Source organism: Alosa sapidissima, chromosome 18, assembly GCF_018492685.1.
Source record: "Alosa sapidissima isolate fAloSap1 chromosome 18, fAloSap1.pri, whole genome shotgun sequence".
Taxonomy (NCBI): Eukaryota; Metazoa; Chordata; class Actinopteri; order Clupeiformes; family Clupeidae; genus Alosa; species Alosa sapidissima.
In genome coordinates this window covers 16,850,892-16,874,453 of record NC_055974.1, presented here as the reverse complement: position 1 = coordinate 16,874,453, position 23,562 = coordinate 16,850,892, and the positions used below count along the sequence as shown (strand labels likewise).

The window sequence follows — 23,562 nt, the reverse complement described above, 5'->3', positions numbered from 1 at the left end:
GTATGGAAGTGAGGTTTGGGGTCCACTCAGTACATGACTACATGAAATGGGACAAGCATCCAACTGAAGCCCTACATGCAGAATTCTGTCGATCTATACTAAAAGTCCAATCAAAAACACCCAATAATGCATGCAGAGCAGAATTAGGCCGTTTTCCATTGGCTTTACCTATTCAGAAAAGAATCTTGAAATTTTGGATGCACCTGAACAGCAGTCCCAAGAACTCTCTCCACTTTGAGGCACTAAAAACCCAGGAGCTGAAACCTGAAAAGAGTCCCCTAAGCCAGCTGGTACTGAAGCTAACTAACTCAATAGCAACAACCAATACACATCAAGCTCAGTCCAGTTCTGTTTCCCAAACATCAATCAGAGTCAACAAAATCATGAATCAAGCAAAAGAAGAATATTTATCATTGGACAAACCAAATTGCCAACCAAAGTAGAATGAATTCCTATCTGATCCTAAAAAGAGAATATGAATTGGCAGAGTATCTCATATCTGTAAGAGATATGAAACAGAGGCAAGTCCTGACCAAATACAGGCTCAGTGACTACAATCTAGCAATAGAAACAGGCAGCCACAGGAAAACCTGGCTGCCAAAAGAACAAAGAATATGTGGTCACTGTCAGGCAGAGATGGTTGAGACAGAGGAGCACTTCTTTCTTCACTGTGATAAAATACAAAAATGTAAGACAGACATTCTTCCCCAAATTCCAAATAGTTATCCCACACTTTCAAGATTTTGACAATGATGAAAAATGGCCATACTTCTTGGTGAAGGGCCCTCTGCTGCCTTAGCAGCACAATTTATCTTGAAATGTGAGGATCTGAGGGACTAAAACATATTTGTGTCTGTGCTATACACACACACACACACACACACACACACACACACACACACACACACACACACAAGTATGCCCACACACACACACACACACACACACACACACGTATGCACACACACACACACACACACACACACACACACACACACACACACACACACACATACACACACACACAGACTTCACATCACACTATTACAGTATTACTTATGTTCTTTACTGCTGTTAATTTTAGATATTTTATGTCCACCACACACTGATGTGCCCACCTCTTCTTATGTATTTTCTGTTTTTGTTTTTTGTCCTTTGGTCTTATGTTCTTGTATGTTATGTTGGCAACACTGTTCCCATACAGTCATGCTAATAAAGCAACTTTGAATTTGAATTTGAGAGAGAGAGAGAGAGAGAGAGAGAGAGAGAGAGAGGAAGAGAGGCATAACTCACCAAGCAGCAGGCCCAGAGGAGAGAGCTCCATGCTGTGTGCCGTCCGGTTTCTGATCGACTGAGATGGTAGAGTGTGATGAGAGAGAAAGACACAAAAAAGACAAACCACACCTCCCCCACAGAGAACAGGGGAGGAGAAGTGGTGGAGCGAGAAAGAGTTTGTCTTTCTTGTTTATCACAAGCACAGTTGTCACAATAAGGGACACGTCAACAAGAACAAGTTGTCCCCTTAAATAATAGCAAATTCATTAAACCCTCCCAAAAAAGTTAGTTCTCACCAGAATAACACTTATCTGTACCATTTGCATCAAATCACTAATACAGTAACACATCAAAAGCACGTTGCAACATCAGTCACTTTTGGCACAAATACATGTGTGCTTGTGTGTGGTGGTGGATTGTATGGGTGGATGGGTAGGTGGGTGAAAGGCAGAGACAGGCAGTCAGACAAAAGTGGAGCTGCAAAAAAGGATACACATAAAATATCTTGATAGATTGATTAATAAATTGATCAATTCATTCATACATTAATTATTTTGTATTGTTTACTTCACTGATGTTTAGTTACTGTAGATGGTTAACAAGCCGAAATATATTTTGGACAAAATACCAACTACTGTATGCCTATACGACCTCCTGAGTGACTGTGAGCTTGTATTTTTTTTCTGTAGAAGCCATTCAGAAAAAGGGAATACAGAGAACAGACAACAGGCATCCATGAATGTGAATCATAGAGGGAGTCAATGTTATTATTGAGAGTCACAAAGAGAGACATGAATCTTTCATATAACATAGATGCAACTAGTTTCTCATTATTGGTACTGTATTTTGCTCTTTTTCATTTTTGCAATTGTCATTCTATATGACTTTTATCACATAAAAAAGAAGAAAAAAACTTGCTGAATCTGTTTATGTAATACAATGTATTAGTTCACCATATATAATTGGCATGGCAATAAATACAAGAAAACAAATGCATCTGAGATATAGAGATGGTAGTCGTTTTTAAATGTCATGCATACAGTATGTGGTGTATGTGGGCTACATCTAGTACAAACCTGTTTCTGTGAATGAGGAAGCAGCAGCCAGAGATGTTCTGAGAGCTGACCAATGTTCAACTAAAAGCCAGAGAGTCTTCAAAAATAAACATGTTGGTCACACAAGTGTGAACTTCAAAAGTCCCTTTTCACACATATTCTGTGTTGTTTTTTTCATTGCCTTGGTTTTTAGTATCACTTGTTAAACATTTGAGCATAAACCAGCTTGTATTTTAGGAACACCTCCTCATTATTTTGTACAAGGAAATAATATCAGTGGTCATATAATCAATAAGCCCCCAAAAACTGCATACAGTTTAACAGTATAAATTATTTAGTCTTGATCAAACTTGGATTTCCTTTAACATTTGAAGTTTATGTGCAATATAAAGTTTTCAATTCATTAACTATGTCTAATTGTCATGGTTTTTTGCCATAACTATATTTTGATGCATATTTTCTGTTATATTGTGTTGTTCAGTAAATGTTCACTGTACTACCATCTGCACATGTGCATTAGAGAGGAAATGGTTGGTGAGCCCCTCCTACACACAGCTCACAGCCTACAGAGGAAACCAGACCAGAACCACAATCTCTCACCTCCTCTTCCACAGCAATAGACACATAGAAACATAAAGAAAAGGTAGAAAAGGTAGAAAACAAGTGAACGAGCAACAGATGAAGAAACAACAAACAAACAGCAATAGGGTATAAAAATAGACAGAGGGGAGGAGACGGTAACACTTTATTTGAATGTGTCGCTGTTACAGTGTACCTACCTAATTAGGTACAATGGTACAACCTGTGTAAGTAATCAACTGGTACACTTAATAGGTTTATTCCACTGTATCAAAGAGTAACAAGGTTGTAGCAGCACAGCTGTTACATGTACACTGAAGACAATGAGGCCTTGACTGGAGCTAAGCATGCTTTGTATATCAAATCTATCATGACCCGATTTACCCCATCCAGCAGGTCTCAGGTCAGCTCTTTGCCTCTGATGAAAATGTAGGCAAATTGGCAAAGTTTTGTAAAAGCACTCAGTATTACAATGTAACAACTATGGAAGTACAATGATAGTCCCTGGTAGTACATGTTGTTACACAGGTTGTACCATTGTACCTAATTAGGTAAGTACACTGTAACAGCGACACATAAAAATAAAGTGTTACCGAGGAGACTAATAGGCAGATTGAGGCAGATGATTGTGAAACACTGAAACCAATGATGACCCAGGTAGTGACTAATTCAACACCACGGACAGCACCCACATTTGGCTCAGTGTTTCATTGTGTTTCTCACACTGACTATAAATAGCCCTGAAACGTCTTGTCTTGAGTGATGTCAGCCTTGGGGTCATTGCGATGGGTTGAGTTGATACAGATAATCATCTTGGGCTAATACTTTTTTATGCCAGGTCTTTTCTCAGTTCTCTTGTACATGCTGTACATATCCAAATAAGGTAGCACATGGTTCTGGCTATGGTGAGAACTGACTGTGGAGACAATATCCAACCATATTCTGCATCTGTAATAATCTACACTAATGCACATTCTGCACATGTCCTTATTCCATTTTGTGTGTAAGTGCCTGCTTCTGTGAATGAGAAATTGTGCCAATTTTAAGTTTCACTGGTTTATTACTTCCAGATCCTGGGCACATTAAGAACGAAAGAAATAAAGAACATTCTGGTATTTTTTTAGGTGGTTCTCACATGCCAGGTATTTTCTCAGTTCTCTTCTACATGCTGTACATATCCAAATGGTTCTAGCTGTGGTGAGAAATGACTGTGGGGACCATATTCTACATCTGTAATACCATATTTTCCGGGCTATAAGTCGCTCCTGAGTATAAGTCGCAGTCAAAAAATGCATCATGAGCAGGAAAAAAACATATATTATCGCACCGGACTATAAGTCGCATTTATTTAGAAATGTATTTCACAAAATCCAAAACCAAAAACAGAGACTATGTAACTGGATTATTTAAGCCAAAAAGATTAATGAAGATGAAGGAGTGAAGGCAGCCAAGAGGAGGGCAGGAAGGTAATTGCAAAGCAAAAGATTCACTGAAAGAAAATGCCATGAGGTGCACCAAAATGTTACTAAAATGTGGAGAATACAATGCAATCAAGCATTTTGGGCGATGTGGAGTCACAAGCTGGCAGCAGATTAAATGCTCATGAGAGAGAAAAAGATGCAGTTTTAGATGTGACCGAAACAATAGGCCTATAGGCCCGACGGTAATTGTAAAGCAATTTACAAAAGATTCACTGAACAAAAATGCTGATATGATACATGAAAATGTAACTAAAAATGTGGAGAATACAATGCAATCAACCTTTTTTGGCGATGTGGAGTCACAAGCTGGCAGCAGATTAAATGCTCACGATAGAGAAAAAGACGGTTTTAAAAGGACGTGACCTAGCTGAGGCAAGCCATGGCAATAGGCCAATAGGCCCGACGGTATTTGTAAAGCAATTTACAAAAGATTCACAGAACAAAAATGCTGATGTGGTACATGGAAATGTAGCTAAAAATGTGGAGAATGCAATGCAATCAAGCATTTTGGACGATGTGGAGATACAAGCTGGCAGCAGATTAAATGCTCGAGAGAGAAAAAGATGCGGGTTTAAATTGACGTGCAGACCGAAACTGCAGCAAGCAGGTGATATTTAGAAATGTATTTCACAAAATCCAAGACAGACGATGTAACTGTAGCCTACACATTGAGGCCAAAAATATTGAGAATTCTACAGGGAATGTTAATGAAGAAGAAGGAGTGAATAGTGGCAAGAGACAAGCCGAAGGCTGCTGACAAGGCCCGATGCTAATTGTAAAGCAATTTACAAAAAAATCACTGAACTCAAATGCTGATGTGGTACATGAAAATTTAGCTAAAAATGAGGAGAATGCAATGCAATCAATCATTTTGTACGATATATTGGCACAGGCTGGCATGCAGCAGAACAATTGCTTGGCTGGCCACCTCCCGAGAGAGCGAGAGAAAAAAAGATTCACATTTAAAAGGGTCTAAATTCCAGCGCGGAATTGAGGGTATTGTGAATAAATTATTACTTAGTATTGAGCATAATAATAAAAGTCCCGCAAATCTAGCCATCATAATGCGAGAGATTCCCACACATTTTACCCTGTACCCTGTCTGACATTAATGATGTTTTTCTAAACAAAGTTCGGGAGGAGCCTTTGGGATGATTGACAGCAATTAACTCACCCACTGCCGCCGCAGGGTAGGCCTATTTAAGCCGACCTCCTTTTCCATACGTCACGCGCTCCGACGTTCGCGAAAGCAACCAGTCCGCGTATCGTTTGCTAAAGAAAAAACATGGAACTGGAAATCCACACCTCTTCCAGCGATCTGGAGGACAACTTCGTCCCGCCAACACCCGACACCCAGGGCCCTCCACCGGTCGAAAATAATCCTTTTCGTTCCCCTCGCCGCCAGCGTAGGGAACCCAGGACACAGGGTCGCAGAAGCTGCTCCTCTCCTGCCCCCGTGCGGGTCAGTATTTCCCGCTCAGCAGCCTCAACTCGCGGCAGCACCAGGACCCAGCGCCAGCAAGGCGATGACCCTACCCACTGGACAGTGGCTTGCATCCGCAGCACTCTCCATTCCCGGCATCCCGGCGCGGTTCCTTCCGCCGGCGATTCAGCTGGACGAAGCACACACCACCAGCCACCCCGCTAACCGGGCACGCCGACAGAACCTTCCGGCACCACACGCTTCAGAGCGTATCATTCCGCTGCTTCAGCCACAGCCACTGCCACGTCAGCGGCTCAGGCCCATTCCCGCCGACTTTCTTCCCGCCGCATCTCCGCCGTATTTCCGGGTCCAACCCCACTTCTCCAGACGGCCCCGGTAGCGACAGCGTCGCTACTCCCCCCACCCCTTCTTTCCCTCCCCCATCCACCTCCCCTAGCCAGGACTCGGTCCAGGGCTGCCCCACCTCCAGTCGTTCCAACGACTGCTCCCTCCCTCCCCCCTTTTCCCCCTCCCCTTTCCATTCCAGGAGCCACGTCTGTACTGCACGCCTCAACTCACCAAGCGTCAGTTAGAAGATTCACCTCGCTAGCTCCCCATCTCTCTTATGAGTTAGCAAGCACCTGGTCTCAGCCGGCGCCGATAGTGACAGCGTCGCTATTCCCCGCTAACCCTCTCTCCCTCCCCGTCCCACTTCCCGCGACCCTGTCACAGGTTGCTCCACTTCCGGTCGCGTTAGCGACAGCTCCCTCCCTTCCCATTTCTTCCCCGGCTCCGCGCTAGACCAGCCCACAGCAGCGGGTCATCATCAGCACTCAGCGAGTGCTTCGGACCACGACGTCCAGTTCCGGCTGCAAAACTATTCTTTAGCCACAGCACAGGCCCTGCCACCGCCTCCTCACGCTGCAGCATTCGAACCACCACCCGTCACAGCGTCCACCAGGAACCTCATCTTGTCAGGTGCAGACGTAGACCTTTCTACCATTCTTCCCTCCCTTCCTATTCCCTCTCATAACCGGGATCTAGTTTGCGGCGAACTGGTTTTTTCTCTAAAAAATTCTGGCCCAGCATCAAAAACCCTGTCATTTCCCGAGTTCACCGTAGCTTTTACTAACTACACGGAAGTCATCTGTTTCGCGTTCCCCAGCCGACGCAAAGAGCTGAACGACTACCTGGCCATCATCGCCGGTCTAGCCGTATCCTACGGGGGAGCTCATTTCTACACGTATCACCGGCTGTTTTCAGCTAAATGCGCTGCCAGAGTCGGCCTCTGGAACCAAAACCCCTACTGGGGCGCGCTCGATATGGAGCTCCATAACCGCGTTTTTCTAGGACTTAAGCCATCTTGTCCCCTCTGCAATAGCCCCAGTCACGGCGCGGCCGAGTGTCCACTAGTCAACCCCGACCATCAACTCCCCAGCACCAGCTCCACAGCCCCTAAATCCTCATTCTATGTTCCCCGCATCCCCGATGCTACGGCAGGAGAAGCCAGGGAAGAGGACGAGCGTTCCTGGAAAGGTCGAGAAATCTGCCGAAAATTTAACTTCGCTCAGTGTCGCCAATCCTCCTGCCGTTACCTCCACGTTTGCAGCTACTGCGCAGGCGCCCATGCCAAGTCAGTCTGTTCCGCACTCAAGAACATAAATAAAAAGTTTAAAAAGTACCTCTCTACTCCAATCATTGTTTCTGCTCTCCATTCAGAACTTCAGTCCAATCCAAATAGGGAATTTTGCGACTATTTGACTTTGGGGTTGACGCATGGGTTCCATCCAGGTGTTTTAGCAAGACCTACAGAGTCTTTCGTTTGTAAAAACCTACAATCTGCCGTCAAAGATCCGGAGGTAGTCACCTCACTCCTAAGCAAAGAGGTTGAATCTGGTTTTATGATCAGTCCGTTCACCAAGCCTCCATTCCCAGTCTACAGGATCAACCCCATAGGCGTAGCTACGCGCAAATACTCAGGGAAAAAGAGACTTATCATCGACCTCTCAGCTCCGCACAATAGTACCACTCCCAGCATTAACAGTCTGATTCCACTAGAAGAGTTCTCGCTGCACTACCACTCCGTCGACGACGCTATCGCTCTGATCAAAAAGGCAGGTAGACGTTGCTGGCTAGCTAAAGCGGACATCACCTCAGCCTTCAAAGTCATGCCCATTGATCTCGAATTCTGGCACCTCTTCGGAGTCAAATGGCATAGGAGATACTATTTTGCAGTTCGCCTCACCTTCGGCTGCCGCAGCAGTCCCAAAATGTATCAGAAGCCCTGTGCTGGATTCTCCTAAATAATTATAAGCTCCCATTTCTCGTTCATCTTCTGGATGACTTTCTAGTAGTTATCCCCCATTCCTACCCACCGGCCCTAGGCATTTCTACGCTAATTGACGTATTCAACAAACTGGGATTCCCACTCTCAGAAGAGAAGACGTGCGGTCCCTTATCCAGACTCGAATTCCTCGGCATCATTTTAGATACCGAAGAATTCTCTTCATCTCTCCCTAAAGAGAAAAAAGACAGAATCTCTTTACTGTTGAACGAGTTTATAACCTCACCATCTCACACCAAACAAGAAGTTCTCTCCCTTCTAGGCCACCTCAATTTCGCCATGCGAATCATTCCCCAGGGCCGCCCTTTCATCTCGCATCTCCTAAACTGCGCCTCAGCAACCCCATCTCTCGAAGACGTAGTATATCTAGATGCCCAGTGCCCGGCCGATCTCAAACTCTGGAGGATGTTTTTAGACGAATGGAATGGTCTGTGCATGTTCTACGACGACTGCCAATCATCTCCAGAAGACCTCCAGTTGTACACAGACGCAGCCCCCTCAATAGGCTTCGGAGGTTTTTTCAAAGGGCACTGGTTTGCATCCCCTTGGCCACTCGAGTTCAGAGAGCTAATAACGGAAAACGAATCGTCAGCCGTGTTCGAACTCTACCCCGTAGTCATTGCGGCCCTACTCTGGGGGAAGGAGTGGACCTCCAAGAGCGTGCTAATCCACAGCGACAACGAAGCCGTAGTGCACGTCATAAATAACTCGCGCTCAAAATCGCCTGCGCTTTCCCCTCTTATTAGGCGTCTAATCTGGATAGCAGCTAGCTACCAGTTCATTATAAGAGCCACGCAAGTACCCCGGTTGCCACAATGAAATTGCTGACTCTCTTTCTCGTCTTAATTTCCAGAGATTCAGAAGCTTGGCTCCAGAGGCGGACCCGTGCCCTACTCCACTCCCCAGCTTTTCGGAGACCATCTTCCTATAAACCACCCCCTCAGCTATCTTCAGCCCATCACGGCCGACCTAGCCCTCCAAGCTCTCGCACCCAGGACCATGCAGTCCTACTGGACTGCTTGGTCGTGCTTCAAACAGTTCCATGCAAAGCACTCACTACCATTTCCCAGTTTCGATGCAGTCACCATATCATCATTTATCACCTACGCCCACACTTCACTCGGGATCAAAGTCTCTTCCATTAGAGTCTACCTAGCTGGCATTCATTTCGTCTACAAACTCCTCCACGGCTCCGAATGCCCTTCCTTCTCTGACACCAGGATAGGCTTGTTAATCAAAGGTATCCGTAGGCAACAGCCAGTCCCCCAAGACTCCCGCCTTCCCATTACCTCAAGCATTCTTGCCACCTGCCTCGCTACCCTTCGCAAAGGGTTCATATCACCACATTCCGATTTCACCATCTCCGTTATGTTTATACTGGCCTTTTTTGGGCTGCTGAGATGTAGCGAGTTTACATGCCCTTCGTCTCTCTTCATTCCCGATGTCCACCCGTGCATCGCAGATCTAGAGCAGCAAGACACCATTCGATTTACCATCAAACAGAGTAAAACCGATCAGTTCCGAAAAGGACACTCCATATTCATTTTTAACTCCGCCTCAGATCTTCAGCCTTTCCAATACCTATCTCACTACATCTTATACCGGTCAGCTCAAGCTTCGTCTACTAGCCCGCTCTTTGTGTCAGACGAAGGGCTACCCATCACTCGCCACAGATTCCAGACACTCTTAAAAAACATTCTAGTCAAATCTGGTTTTCCCGCGGATCGCTACTCCGCACACTCCTTCAGGATAGGAGCTGCCACAACAGCTGCGCTCAACGGCTTATCGGAGCAACAAATTAAAATACTGGGCCGTTGGTCCTCGGATGCCTACCAGTCTTACATCCGCTCCAATCTAGCGGATTTACGACTCGCTCAGCAAGCACTTATGTAGTTGGTAGCGGCCTTTCTCTGTGATCTTTTGGGGTGCAAGCGGTCATCGCTCTATCGCGATGTCCGCTCCAGGCACTCCAGGACCACGGACAGCTACCTTGCCAAACACGCACTTCTCCCATACATTCTATTCTAGCTGAAGCAATCATATAGAAGGGCGAACTAGTGAAATTATGTTTTTCTAAACAAAGTTCGGGAGGAGCCTTCAGGATGATTGACAGCAATTAACTCACCCACTGCCGCCGCAGGGTAGGCCTATGTAAGCCGACCTCCTTTTCCATACGTCACACGCTCCGACATTCGCGAAAGCATCCCCCCTCCTCCCCCTACTCCTCCATTTCACCAACTGCCCTGTTACTCATCCTCCTTACACAGGGGGTGCAAGCGGTAATCGCTCTATCGCGATGTCCGCTCCAGGCACTCCAGGACCACGGACAGCTACCTTGCCAAACACGCACTTCTCCCATACATTCTAGTCTAGCTGAAGCAATCATATAGAAGGGCGAACTAGTGAAATATAATAATGGAGCTGCCTGAGTGCGGGACTATTGACGGACCAACTCTGACTTCAATTGAACCCCATGCAGAGACACACACACACGCACGCAGGACCACTTTGGGGGTGCCTCTCTTTCGTTGCTCTCTCTCTCTCTCTCAGCAGGATTTGTCACCGCTGAAGTCAAATTATAGCCTATAGGTGCTTCAACATCAACCGCTATCGACAAAGGAAAACAAACATTTAGCGATCAGGAACCGTCAGGAATTTTGCAAATACAGAAGCATGACCGCCTAGGCTATAACGTAGAGAACATGGATGACTTCTCTATTTGACGTTCGATTGCGGACGTGAACAGACAGCTACAGACACGGAGCGCACATTAGGCCTACTTTCACTTTCTCTGCGTATTCATTACGTGAAAGATGATTAGTAGCAAAACAGCGATCAAATATTACATGGCAGTGCGTTTTGTTTTCAAATGTTTTCATGCATGTCTAGATAACAGGTGAGGGATGTTTAGGAGACTCGTAAATCCTCAAATTTAGGCTGCGCAAAGCACAGCACCTTTATTTGCCCATGGCTTGTATTCGAGTCAGCTATAATATAGTCCTTTATTTCTTGCGTTTTATTGTGAGACATAGGCCTACTTTTCGTTTGGATCGGCATGGGTAGGCTATCAAAAGCAGATGTTTAATTTGAGATTTAATTTACGTTTGGACTGTTGATTATATTGCTAAATATCGGGACTGATGACCACTGAAATCTGTGGGGTATTTAATGGCTTACTATTAAGTTTAATAGTGTCGGGAATTTCAATTGCCATCCACTTATTGCGAGATAAGGTATCCGCGCTTTCATTCATTCGTGTGCTGTGCTACAAGGGAAACCTTATTCCGTATAGCCAAAGATGTCTAAGATAGCCTATATGTAGTTATTTTTTAAATTATGCATGATTTACTTTTTTATAAAATTCATAGGCTGATGCCTGGCAGCAACAATTGTGTTTAAATGTAGGCTTCAGCCTCTAGCTCAGAAGGGTGCGGCATGCGACTAGCTTGAGAGCAATGAGAGCAATGTGTTGGAGACTCATGGTGTAAATGACTTTTCATTGGCAACAATACCAACCAACAATATCAAATATTAAGAAGAGCTCTTTTATGAGTTAAATTGAAACAAAATTATACTGGCTTTTATTTGTCCAAATCTGAGGCCTGGCTATAAATAGAATCCCTGCCATAATTTGACGATTTAGGTATGCACGTGTGTTTCAGGCGTAGTGCAAGCACTAATCTCTGACTGAAAGTGCACAGGACTTGTGCATTTGAGAGCGCTCTCTCGCGGCTGTAGACGTAATGTTTCACGTAGGGTTCATGTTAGTTAATATAAATTAACATTTAAAAACATGTTCAATTATATATTTTTTCATATATAAGTCGCACCAGACTATAAGTCGCAGGACCAGCCAAACTATGAAAAAAAGTGCGACTTATAGTCTGGAAAATACGAATGTACATAATGAACATTCTGTTTTAAAGTCCTTATGCCATTTTGTGTGTGTGACTGCGTCTATGAATGAGAAATTGTGCCAATTTTAAACTTCACTGGTTTATTACTTTCAGATTACTTCCTTGGCACATTAAGAAGGAAAGAAATAAAGAACATGCTGTTATGGCCTGGCTCAAAGGCCATAACCATTAATTCCGTATAACTGGACACACCTTGAAGGCCGTTATCCCGCTTATCAACCGGTTGCCACTGTGAAGCAAAGGAAACACGCGGTTCCGTTTAAAAAGAAGCTCACTAGTTCAGCGTGTTGTACAACTTTCGTTGGCAGTATAACAGCGATAGCATGGCTCCAGGCTCAACCGTCGTCCTACGATCGTTGTTATAGTTAGCATTGATAAGCATTCATATGGAACGGCGATTAAACTTTTTTTTAGATCTATATGGAGCTGAGTGTGTTATTTAACTGTAATGTTGTCATGTGTTAAATTCTGTAGCCTGCTTCTATGAATGAGGAAACAGAAGCCAGAGACCTTTTGAAAGTTGCAATATGTTCAGTCAACAAAACAGCATAAGAAAAAGGGTGTTGGTGACAGAGTTATGAACTTCAAAAGTGCCTTGCATTTGTGGTGTAGGTGTTGTTTAATGCCTTGGTATAATTTGAAAAAGGTTTGAGAGGTTGAAATTCTACACATTATAAATAAATAAAATACATTATTTTGAGCATGGATGGTTCAGAGCAGTGCACCACTGGTGATCACTTATGAACAAAGCCTTAAAAAGTGTCTGTGGTTCATAAGTATACATTTTTTGGCCTTGAATCATACACTTGATTTACAGTTTTTCTCGGAAGCTAAAACACTAAAACCCATTGGCTGAAGAAAGTTTTCAGTTGCTTGAACTCATTAAGCTAATTGTTCAGTCTGTTGTCAATACCTTAAACCATTTTACATGGTAAAACACAATTTGTAGATATCACTTACAATTTTTAGCAACACATTCTCATTCTCAAAACACATTCTGCACTCTAATGCACATGCATCCATACTGGTAAACACAAGTGTCAAAAATGAAATAGAAATAGACATACACATGTCATTGATTAAACACAACCACTCAAAATTGATTTCACTTGTTTCAAATGATGTGACAAAACCAATATAAGCCAGTTCAGAGAGCAAACAGGTTGTTGAAGGTGGGAATGAGAATGGATAGAAGAAACTATGTGAGAGGACGAGCACGAGTGCATACATCATGTGAGGTGGGGGACGAGGAGGAAGGGGAGGATGGCAAGAATCATTTTTATTGGACACTGTAGTACAGTGCATTGTAGGCTGTATACTGTACAACACTGTAAAAAAATCGTATGGCCCTGAACATTGTGCTTTCCATTTGTTCACAGTACTGACTGCTCAATAGATTTTGAGTGGTTGCAAGTTCATATCAACAAAGAACAAGAATCAAAGGACAAGTTTGTGAGATGTAGGGTACTGTAAAAATAGGGGTACAAGGAGGAAGAACAAAAAATGCAAAGAGCAAAGCAAAGTAGTAATTTCTACTTGATGTTTTTGTTTATCAAGGAAAAATATGAATTTTGTTTTTAGATTTAAAATGTACTTCTCTCTGAGAACTATATGTTTTGAACAATGTGTTTTCTAATTTTTGGTGTATTGTTTACTGACTGCTTGATAATGTATATCGTTTTGATCACTTTTGCTTATGGTTTGAGAGGAGTGTTTGGTTTTGGGCGCAGGTAAAACTGTTTTGAGGCAAAAGTTTAATTTACTTACATACAGTTTGTATCTACCAAAGTCAACCTGAAGCAGTTCTAAAAGGGAAGTGAGCAGGGGCGTCACTAGACCTTACTCACTGGGGCACGTGCCTTACTGTAAATGTCTCCAGTGCCCCAGTAAAATTCTAGCGCTGCTCTCGCTGGAAACGGCATTCATGAGCGCATCTCCGTGCCTGCTTTAGTCATGACTCGAGCCTGTCAAACAAGGAAAAAAGAAAGGGGGCATAATAGCCAATCAGGAAATAGCACCCATGTAGCTAGGTAAGATTGAACGCAACAACCAATTAAAATCGTTCACATTATTCTTCCGAGTGTTTCATTGTACACACACTTGTTTGACAAAAAAAATGACAAATTGATCGCTGTTAGAGAACGTTGCCCACATAATTAACATCTGTTTTTCAATGCTTAGAGTCATTGTAGCGTAAATTTAGCAACAGTTTACCAGCTTGTGCCCTCTCCCTCACACACACACTCACACCATGCGTAGGCTGCATGCACACATGCGGACAATTAATAATGATTTATACGTATACTGTAGAGAGTACTGTAAAAGTAGCCTATACTGTTTGTGAAGCTGTCCTACTGTAGGTAAAACTAAACATAGCCTTCTGATAAATAAGTTTGCTGCATTTGCAAATTTAGCCTATAATAATCTACATTTGCAAATGATCACCAAAAGTCAGTATGAAGGCTTTAGTAGGCTATTTAAGCTACAAAGAACTGCAGTATTCCCAGGATGACCATAGGACCCTTGCCTGGGAGGGAAGTATATCTCAATTTTGACTAAAAATAAGCTTCCCTTGTGTTAGTAGGGAATCCTATTAAATTCATGCAGTGAGTATAGGCCTACTTATGCCTATGTGTTTGGATGTTGCTGGATAGTGGCTGCTACAATTGAGGGAGAGAGTGCTGGAGGAGAAGGAGGAGGAGAGGGGAGAAAGAGCACAGGCTGGGCAGTCCAGTACCAGGCAGGAGGAGGAGGAGGAGGAGGAGGAGGAGGAGAGGGGAGAAAGAGCACAGGCTGGGCAGTCCAGTACCAGGCAGGAGGAGGAGGAGGAGGAGGAGGAGAAGGAGGAAGAGGAGAGGGGAGAAAGAGCACAGGCTGGGCAGTCCAGTACCAGGCAGGAGGAGGAGGAGAGACAGCAAACTAACCATTTCTTTCATATTGCACGCAATTTTGTTTTTTTTTAATATATGTATTGGGAGTCTCTAGGTCTAGAATCGCCCCTGGAAGTGAGCACTGTCCCTTTAAGAAGAAAACTGATGTGGACAGTGGTTAAAGTCAATGTGGTCTGTGACTTCAGTACGTTAGCTACATCAGTTTCAGTGCATCTGCGGTTCATTAGTGTCAGAGCTTGTTCACATGCATGCTAATGCAGTGTGAAATGTACAGGGCTGCACATACAGGTAGCGATGGGCAAAGTGAGGCTTTCTGAAACACTGAACCCCATGAACACTCAGCTACCAAACAATTCAGCACCCCGGACAGCTCCCACACATGGATCACAACTTTTTTTTTTTTAAATTACTTTTATCTGTCCTGTTTGAGCTTGGAATACACATTTCCATCAGTCCACATCCAGCATGGGCAGGTATAAAGACAATTTTAACCTTTTTCGGAATTGCAGTGAATATTTCAGTCCAAAGTCCAAATTCAGTCCAGTCAGAACTTTGGGGTCTTAACTGAAAGCTGTCGCCTCTCCCTTCATCACCCAACCTGCTTTCTGCTGACCTTGAGCTGACTAACTATAGTGGCCGGGGGCTCCTGAGTTATTTTGGTCCCCCGCCAACACACATGCACATGTTTCCCACCCGTACTCATACTTCTCAACACTCTCAAAAATAGGGGTGCGGTTGGGGTACATATTTGTTCTTTTAGGTACAACTTTTGACCCTTTACCTTATAGAGAACACAATGGAGCCACTAAAGTATTAATATGTACCATTGCGGGATCATTAATGTACCTTTACTAAATACACTCACAAATAAGGGACCATATTTGTACTGAAGGGACAAAAAGTCCATGGCCTGCCACTCAAAAGTTGTTGGGGGAGGAGATTCGAGAGCAACCGTTACTTATTCCTTAACTTTGTCTCACTCACCAAGTAATGGAGCAACTTAGAGGAGCTTGGTGCACCAGTGTGTACCTAAGCCAGTACAAATGTTTGTCGCTGGTGCTGTACTCTTTTGAAGAACAATAATGTACCCATGCTTGCAGGTACTGTTTTGTACCCTAGCCATCTGTACCCATCAACGTACACTTGTGTACCTGCAATGACTGAAATGTACCTGTATATGTCATTACCGCACACTCTAAAAAATGCAAATACCAGTGTGTACCAAAGTCGGTACAAATGCTTGTCGCTGGGGCAGTACACTTTTGAAGAACAATAATGTACCCATGAATGCAGGTACTTTTTTGTACCCATCAAGGTACTAATCTGTACTTTAGGAGTACCACCCCACACTGTAAAAAATAAAGGTTAGGGATTATGGGTAAATGTTACTTTCTTGTTTGCCTTGGGGTTCCGGGTTGTTGGTTTTAGGATGAGGTCACAAAGTGTTACTTGTCATCATTCTCTTGCATGTCAGTTCTTTGGACTGTAAACATGTCCAAAAAAGGAGATGAATTATTTTAACTGTGGTGAGACAACTGACTGATGCATCTATCATTGTGCATGTTCCTCAAATGTTGTCTTCTGTCTAAGGATGAACTGCAGATGTATTCAGTCAGTATCATAGACTCTATATTATACAGTCTATGGTTAGTATCATAACATAGTGTCAGTATTTCATGTGAATACAAGGATTTATTCACTTTTTATTATTTTCAATACACAAAACATGTTATGAAATTAAACAGAAATATATGGATATATTTTAAATTAAATGTAACTGTGTAAAAAATGTCATTTAAGACCAAAACTCACCACTTAAAAACATGTAATACAATAATTAAAGACAGAAAATCTACATGAGATAAAGTAACCTTGTAATGTATGAAAATAAAAATACTGAGCAATATTTCAACTAGATGTACCGCAGAGCGGTACAAAATATGACCGCCGCCCAGTCCAGCACATTTTTTCCACAAAAATAAATCACGCTGAAAGGCCTATATGATTCTAACTGTCTCACTAAATTGCATTATCCACACTCAATTCTCACTGTTATCTGCTAGACAACAAGTACCAAAACATGATTAGTTCATAGATTTCACATGTAAAATTCATTTTATACAACCCCATCCCCATCTTGCCTGTTCATAATTCTGAGAAATTATTGAATTGTGTGCATGTGTGCGTGTACATGTTTATGTTTGTGTGTGTGTGTGTGTGTGTGTGTGTGTGTGTGTGTGTGTGTGTGTGTGTGCGTGCTTGTGTGTGTGCCTGCGTCTGTATCTCTCTCTCATTCTCTAAGTTACATATGTTTAATGTTCTGAAGTATCAGGGAGATCCACATCGTCATATCCCTCCTCATAATCTACACAGGAAGACAGAGATAAGGAGGAAGGTCACCATCAACTCATACTTTGTTTTCTACAAATATAATGCATGCTTTCGTTTAGTGAGATTTTTCACTGGCAGGTCCATGACTGGTGTACAGTATATGGTAGCTTTATATATTTAAGACAAACACATACCAGCAGGAATATTAAAAACAATCCCCTTGATTGAAATTGTATATGCAGTTTTTTTCAGTTGCTACTGGTTATGGAACTAATCTGCATTATATGTACAAATCTGTACAAACCAAAATAACTTGTTTTACTCTCCTTACCTGGAGAGTTCTTGGATGATTTAATTGTTTCATAAACATCTGTAGCACCTGTTTTTAGATAGAATTGATTTTGAAAAGGTAACTCCAAATATAGTGCAAAAAAAACAGATCAATATATCCAGATATTTCATAGTGTGAACACACAGACCTATCTGCAGTGGCATATACAAGGGTGTGAGGGTGTCATAGTCATCTGTGCATCCTATGGTATGGAATGAATGATAAATCATTAGAATGAAAGACATGTATTTGTTCTGCAAAAATCCAAACCATACATTACATGAACAAAATCAACAAAAGAGTCAGTCTTACTCTTCTGCAGTTGCATATACTCTGACTGAGTCCCTTCACTTCCTGCAGACTGACTCTGATTCTGATTCCTCTGGTCCGGGTCTGAACTCTGATTGGTCCTCTGGTCCGGTTCTGAACTCTGATTGGTTGTCTGCAGTTGCTGGTCTCTACAGGGAAACAGAGATCTGTTATGTGCTGACAAAGTGATGACGAATGACTGACTGTTGAAACCCATAAAGAAAACAGACTGTTAACATGGATAAAGACTAAAAAGACTGGTTATTAAGTAATCTGTGACTAAATTCATATTCAGGGTTAAGGCATTTCTGAGTGATTCACAGCTTTCCATTAACAAATTAAATTGTGAAGAAAACTTACAAGTTTCGCTTCACTGTACCGGAACCTAAATCTCAGAACAGAAAATGTACAGACATCAATCCAATGGCCATGTTTCATTATTTTAAACAGTCTTTTGTTAACATGTCAGATGCAATACAGGAGTTATTTCCATAAACTGATAACTTTTACTCTTACTTTTAACTTTGTACGAGTACAGCATGACCAGTGAAATGACAAGAGCAAATGCTATTAGGAGCCCAATCACCACACCTACTCCTACCACCAACATGGAAGACCCAGAACCTGAAACTGTAAACACAATGAACAACTGATAATGGCTGTTACTGATATCCAAATACCACTGATGTATACATAACCATTACAAAACTATTAAACTCTCCAACCTCTAACTGTGACCCGGCCCTCTGGTGACTCTCCTCTCTCTGGGTTGCTGCACTTATAGAGGCCTTCATGTGACTTTGAGACTGCAGGGATGGTCATCTCTCCTGTGGTGGAGGTCTGCAGGAGTGTCCCATCTTTATATAAGTCAGCACTGATGTTTGATGGCTGGTAGCGATATCTACAGCGCAGAGTCAGAGGATCTCCCTCAGTCACAGGATGGACAGGACTCTCCAAGATCACATCACCTTCTGCACAAAGAAAATTACTCATTTAGTTGCCTATACCAAAAGCAATCACACTTTCCAAATTTAGGTGATTGATAAAGATCAAAGAAGTCTGAGAATTTCCTTCACTGCTCTATAAACCAAGAATGATGAAAGTCTGCTGAACCACCACATGGATATACAGATACAACTAGAGTGGCACTCAGACAGCACATACCTCCACAGAAGGTATCACAGCTCTGGGTACTGAAGCTACGGTACTATTTTGGGTGAGACTGCAAATAATTGCATTTGCTTGCTTTGACCACTAGAGGGCAAACCAGGTGGGAATGTCATATGGCGCAATAATAGTGAAAGTGAAACTAAATCACTGCAGTTAATCCAAGAGTCCAGATAATCCTGCACACATAGAGATTGGCAAAACACACCACACCTGGCAGGGGTAATACATTAGCCAACAACAACTAAAAGAAAACCTGGCTACTAAATGGAAAACACAGTTATATTTTCCATACACTGCGATATCTGATTACACTCACTGTGAACTGTTACCAAATGGAAACACTGTATTTCAACTCACTGTGTACTGTGATGTTGACAGGGTTACTGTGCTCTCCAGACTCAGACTGACACCAGTACACTCCACTGTCTGATGGAGATGCTGAGCTGATGCTGCAGCTGGATCCTGTTTCTGATCTCCAGTCAGTGGGACACTTTGATTCTCCTCCTCTGGCTGTGAACCACCTCAGTCTCCATCCAGTAGAGTTGCCCTGAACCCCACAGCTCAGGGAGAGAGGCTCAGATGTAAAGAGCTGGGTCCAGTTTGAATGGATCATCACAGAAGCTTTAGGAGACAAACCTAAGGGAGACACAAATAAGAATTGACATTAGTGGACTATAACACACACACATACTCATAATATTGATATTCTAACGAAACAAACTAACCTATGAGCTTTATCTCCGCTGTATCACTATATTGAGTGTAGAAGACTGGGTCTCCTCTCCCAGCTCTGCACCAGTACTGTCCTCCATCAGATACTTTAACAGAGCTGATGCTGTAGGAGTTTCCATCAGTCTGGTTCACAGGATCAGAGGTCTGTGTGTCTCTGTACCAGTAGAACATCAAACCAGAGGAAACACCCAACTCACATCTCAGAGTCACTGAGTCTCCTTTGAGGAGCTGATGGTCTGGATTTAATGTGAATTTGGGCTTTGGTGCTGAATAGGAAGAAACAGTCATTGTCACACAGCAAGTCACACAGCACATATGCGCGCACACACACACACAAACACACACACACACATACACACACACACACACACACACAGGGATGGGCATTGTTAAGAAATTATCGATATCGATGCCATTGTCGAGTCTGCTTATCGATGCGATTCCTTATAGATTCCCATATTGATTGTATGATTCCGATGGATCAGAAGGTTTGGAACCAATTCCTAAGCGATACCTGGAACCGATTCCCAAGCCTACACACACACACACACACACACACACACACACACCTTTCACAACAATAGTTGTTCTCCTGCTTGGTTGTGATGATGTGGGTCTGTGTCTCCTCTCCCCCTGACACCAGTACTGGCCCTTATGAGACTCAGCAGCTCCTCTGATGGTGAAGGTGTTTCCCTCAGACACTGGGGTTCTGCTGGACTCCTTATACCACTTATATATCCAGCCACTGTGAGACTCTATCACACACTTCAGAGTGACGTTCTCTCCAGTGAACACAGGACTCTGGGGATCTACAGTCAGTGTAGCCAAAGGCAGCTCTGAAGAGGAACACATGGAGAGAATGAGGAGCAAAGGAGAATGAATGTGAACTGTCCTGTTTAGACTATTGGACACCTTTGTAACAATATAGTGGACATATCAATGCAATATTGTACTATAATATTTTAAACATGTATCAGTTCATGATTCAGACATGATACCTTTGTATATGCTTATCCTTTTTAGTTAGAGAGAACACATACATAACATAAGTAGTTTTTTTGTTTAAAACTTACCATTCACTGTAAATTGAACAGTGTTGCTGTAATATGTTGATTTCCTGCTTCTCTCTCTCACTCCATAGCACCAATACTCCCCCTGATCAGACACAGTGGCTCTGCTGATGATGTAGGTGTTTGTCTCAGAGGGTTTGATTGACCCGAGAATATTCCACTGATATGTCCAGCCACTTGAGGGCTGTATTCCACATGTCAGAGTGACTGTTTCTCCAGTGAACACAGGGCTGGGTTGTACTGTCAGAGTAGGCACTGGAAAAGCTGTGTTGTGACAAACAAATTGTAAACATGTTTATGAATAGAAGCTCTCAAGTAAATAGATATAATTATCATTTAAAATATAATTAGTGTAGTAGTATTCACCTCTTACTCTGACAGAGACAGGAGTACTATGCTGGGAAGTTTTTGGTCTATTTTGTCTACTCCCTTCACATGTGTACTGGTACTGGCCAGCTTGGTCAGGGTGGGCAATGGTGATGGATTGTTTATTCTGATTGGGAATGTTATCATTACCTCTGCGCCAGTAATACCAATACCAGTCTGTGTACTCTGCTATGTCACACCTCAGAGTGACCTCATCTCCAGGGTAGTATGGACCCTCAGGAGACTCTACAGTTACTGCAGCTGTGGGCAGAGCTGTGGAGGGCAATGTAATACACACACATTAGTTTACTGATTGACTTCTACTGTGTGGGTCAAGGACTATTGAATGTATAAAGAGCCATATGACAGAAAGATACATCTTATCATGGTCCTCAATGAATGATCTGTCTCTACTCAAATTCCTACTATTCAGAATAGCACAAAAAGATCAAATCAACCTTCAACAACCTTTCACTGTCACACACACACACACACACACACACACACACACACACACACACACACACATACACACTCATGCATGCAATAGTTACCTTTATCACCCAGAGAGAAGAAATACTCTTTTCTGATTGGCTGGCGGGTGGCCTTTAATTCGGAATAACAGGACACCGTTCCATATCAATGCTTATGAATGGTAACTATAACAACCATAGTAGGACGACGGTGGCAGCGCTCTAGAATCTTTTGGTTGCAGGCTTCCCAACAATGGAATCAACTGTAAACAAGCTAACTGTCCATGCTAAACTTGTACAACAAGCTGAACTAGTGAGCTTCTTTTTAAACGGAACCGCGTGTTTCCTTTGCTTCACAGTGGCAACCGGTTGATAAGCGGGATAACGGCCTTCAAGGTGTGTACAGTTATACGGAATTAATGGACTTGCGCGTCGGGGAGTTTTTGCCCCTCGCCCTCGTCCATTAATTCCGTATAACAGGACACCTCGGCGGCCGTTATCCCTTACTTAACATCAAGAGTTATTGTATTGCTTTGTTGCATTGCAGTTGGTCTGTCTCTCCTCTCCCCCTGACAGCAGTACTGGCCCTTATGAGACTCAGCAGCTGCAGTGATGGTGTACAGTATGTGTTGGTGTCCCCCTGAGAAACTACATCTCTGTCCCAGTCTTTATACCACTTATACGTCCAGACACCCTCAGGCTCAATCTCACACTTCAGAGTGACTGTTAGAGTCTTTCATAGTTACCCTTATAGGTTGAGCTATACCTTAAGAGCAAAGATACATAATACCTCATGCAAGAAGTTACTCACCTTTAACAAAAACATAAAGACTTCCACTCATCAGTGAAGGCACAGCTCTGCCTCTCATCTCTCCCTGACACCAGTAACGACTCTCATCAGACTTGGCTGCTGCTGTGATGGTCAGTGTGCTGGTGTCAGGCTGAGAGAGATGATCACTGCTGGAGCCTTTAAACCACTTATATGTCCAGTCACTCTCAGACTGTATCTCACACTTCAGAGTGACTCTCTCTCCAACAAACACAGAACTCTCTGGCTCTATGGTCACTGTAGGAGTGGGCAGGGCTATGGGAGGTAAAGCGTAAAAAATGAATACACTTCATTCACTCTTGGCTCTTCAGAGTGCTGCAGAATGCTCCATTCTCTTGAATGGGCCTTCCCAACATTCGTTGGTCTGCTAATTCTCAATAACAGACCGTTGCTAAGTATAACAGACCGCTGCCAAGGAAAATAGGCTTTGTGCTTCTAATTTACGTCTTTCATATTACTGCACAAGGACTGGAACTTCATTCAAAAGTGAAAGTAGACGGTTGATCAGCTGTGTTCTAAAGAATGTTTGATTCAAGTCCAATGTGTGCTGTTGCGAACTATTTGTTTCTCACCAAAAGCCATGACGAAACGGTAACATAGGCTATAGCCTAGGCTATGTAGGCTAAAGAGTCACACAGTGGGGAGTTTATTGTTTCGTTTTGGCAAGTAGGCGTGTAATAAGCGGGATAATGTATAGAACGCCGGTCATTATTGGAAAAACTAGATGTACCGCAGAGCGGTACAAAATATGACCGCCGCCCAGTCCAGCACATTTTTTCCACAAAAATAAATCACGCTGAAAAGCCTATATGATTCTAACTGTCTCACTAAATTGCATTATCCACACTCAATTCTCACTGGTATCTGTTAGACAACAAGTACCAAAACATGATTAGTTCATAGATTTCACATGTAAAATTCATTTTATACAACCCCATCACCATCTCGCCTGTTCATAATTCTGAGAAATTATTGTGTGCATGTGT

General features: G+C 42.9%; 1 protein-coding gene across 1 annotated transcript in view; it reads right to left on the bottom strand.

Annotated features, from left to right (window-relative positions):
* LOC121689382 (titin-like) overlaps positions 1–23,562 on the bottom strand; it is a 309,974-nt gene that overhangs the window by 209,179 nt on the left and 77,233 nt on the right. Inside the window, exons 38-40 of the mRNA XM_042069129.1 lie at positions 22,559–22,831; positions 21,275–21,547; positions 20,912–21,172 (exon numbers count right to left, since the gene is read on the bottom strand). Coding sequence (XP_041925063.1) covers positions 20,912–21,172; positions 21,275–21,547; positions 22,559–22,831 — 807 coding nt within the window. The remainder of the gene's footprint in view (positions 1–20,911; positions 21,173–21,274; positions 21,548–22,558; positions 22,832–23,562) is intronic.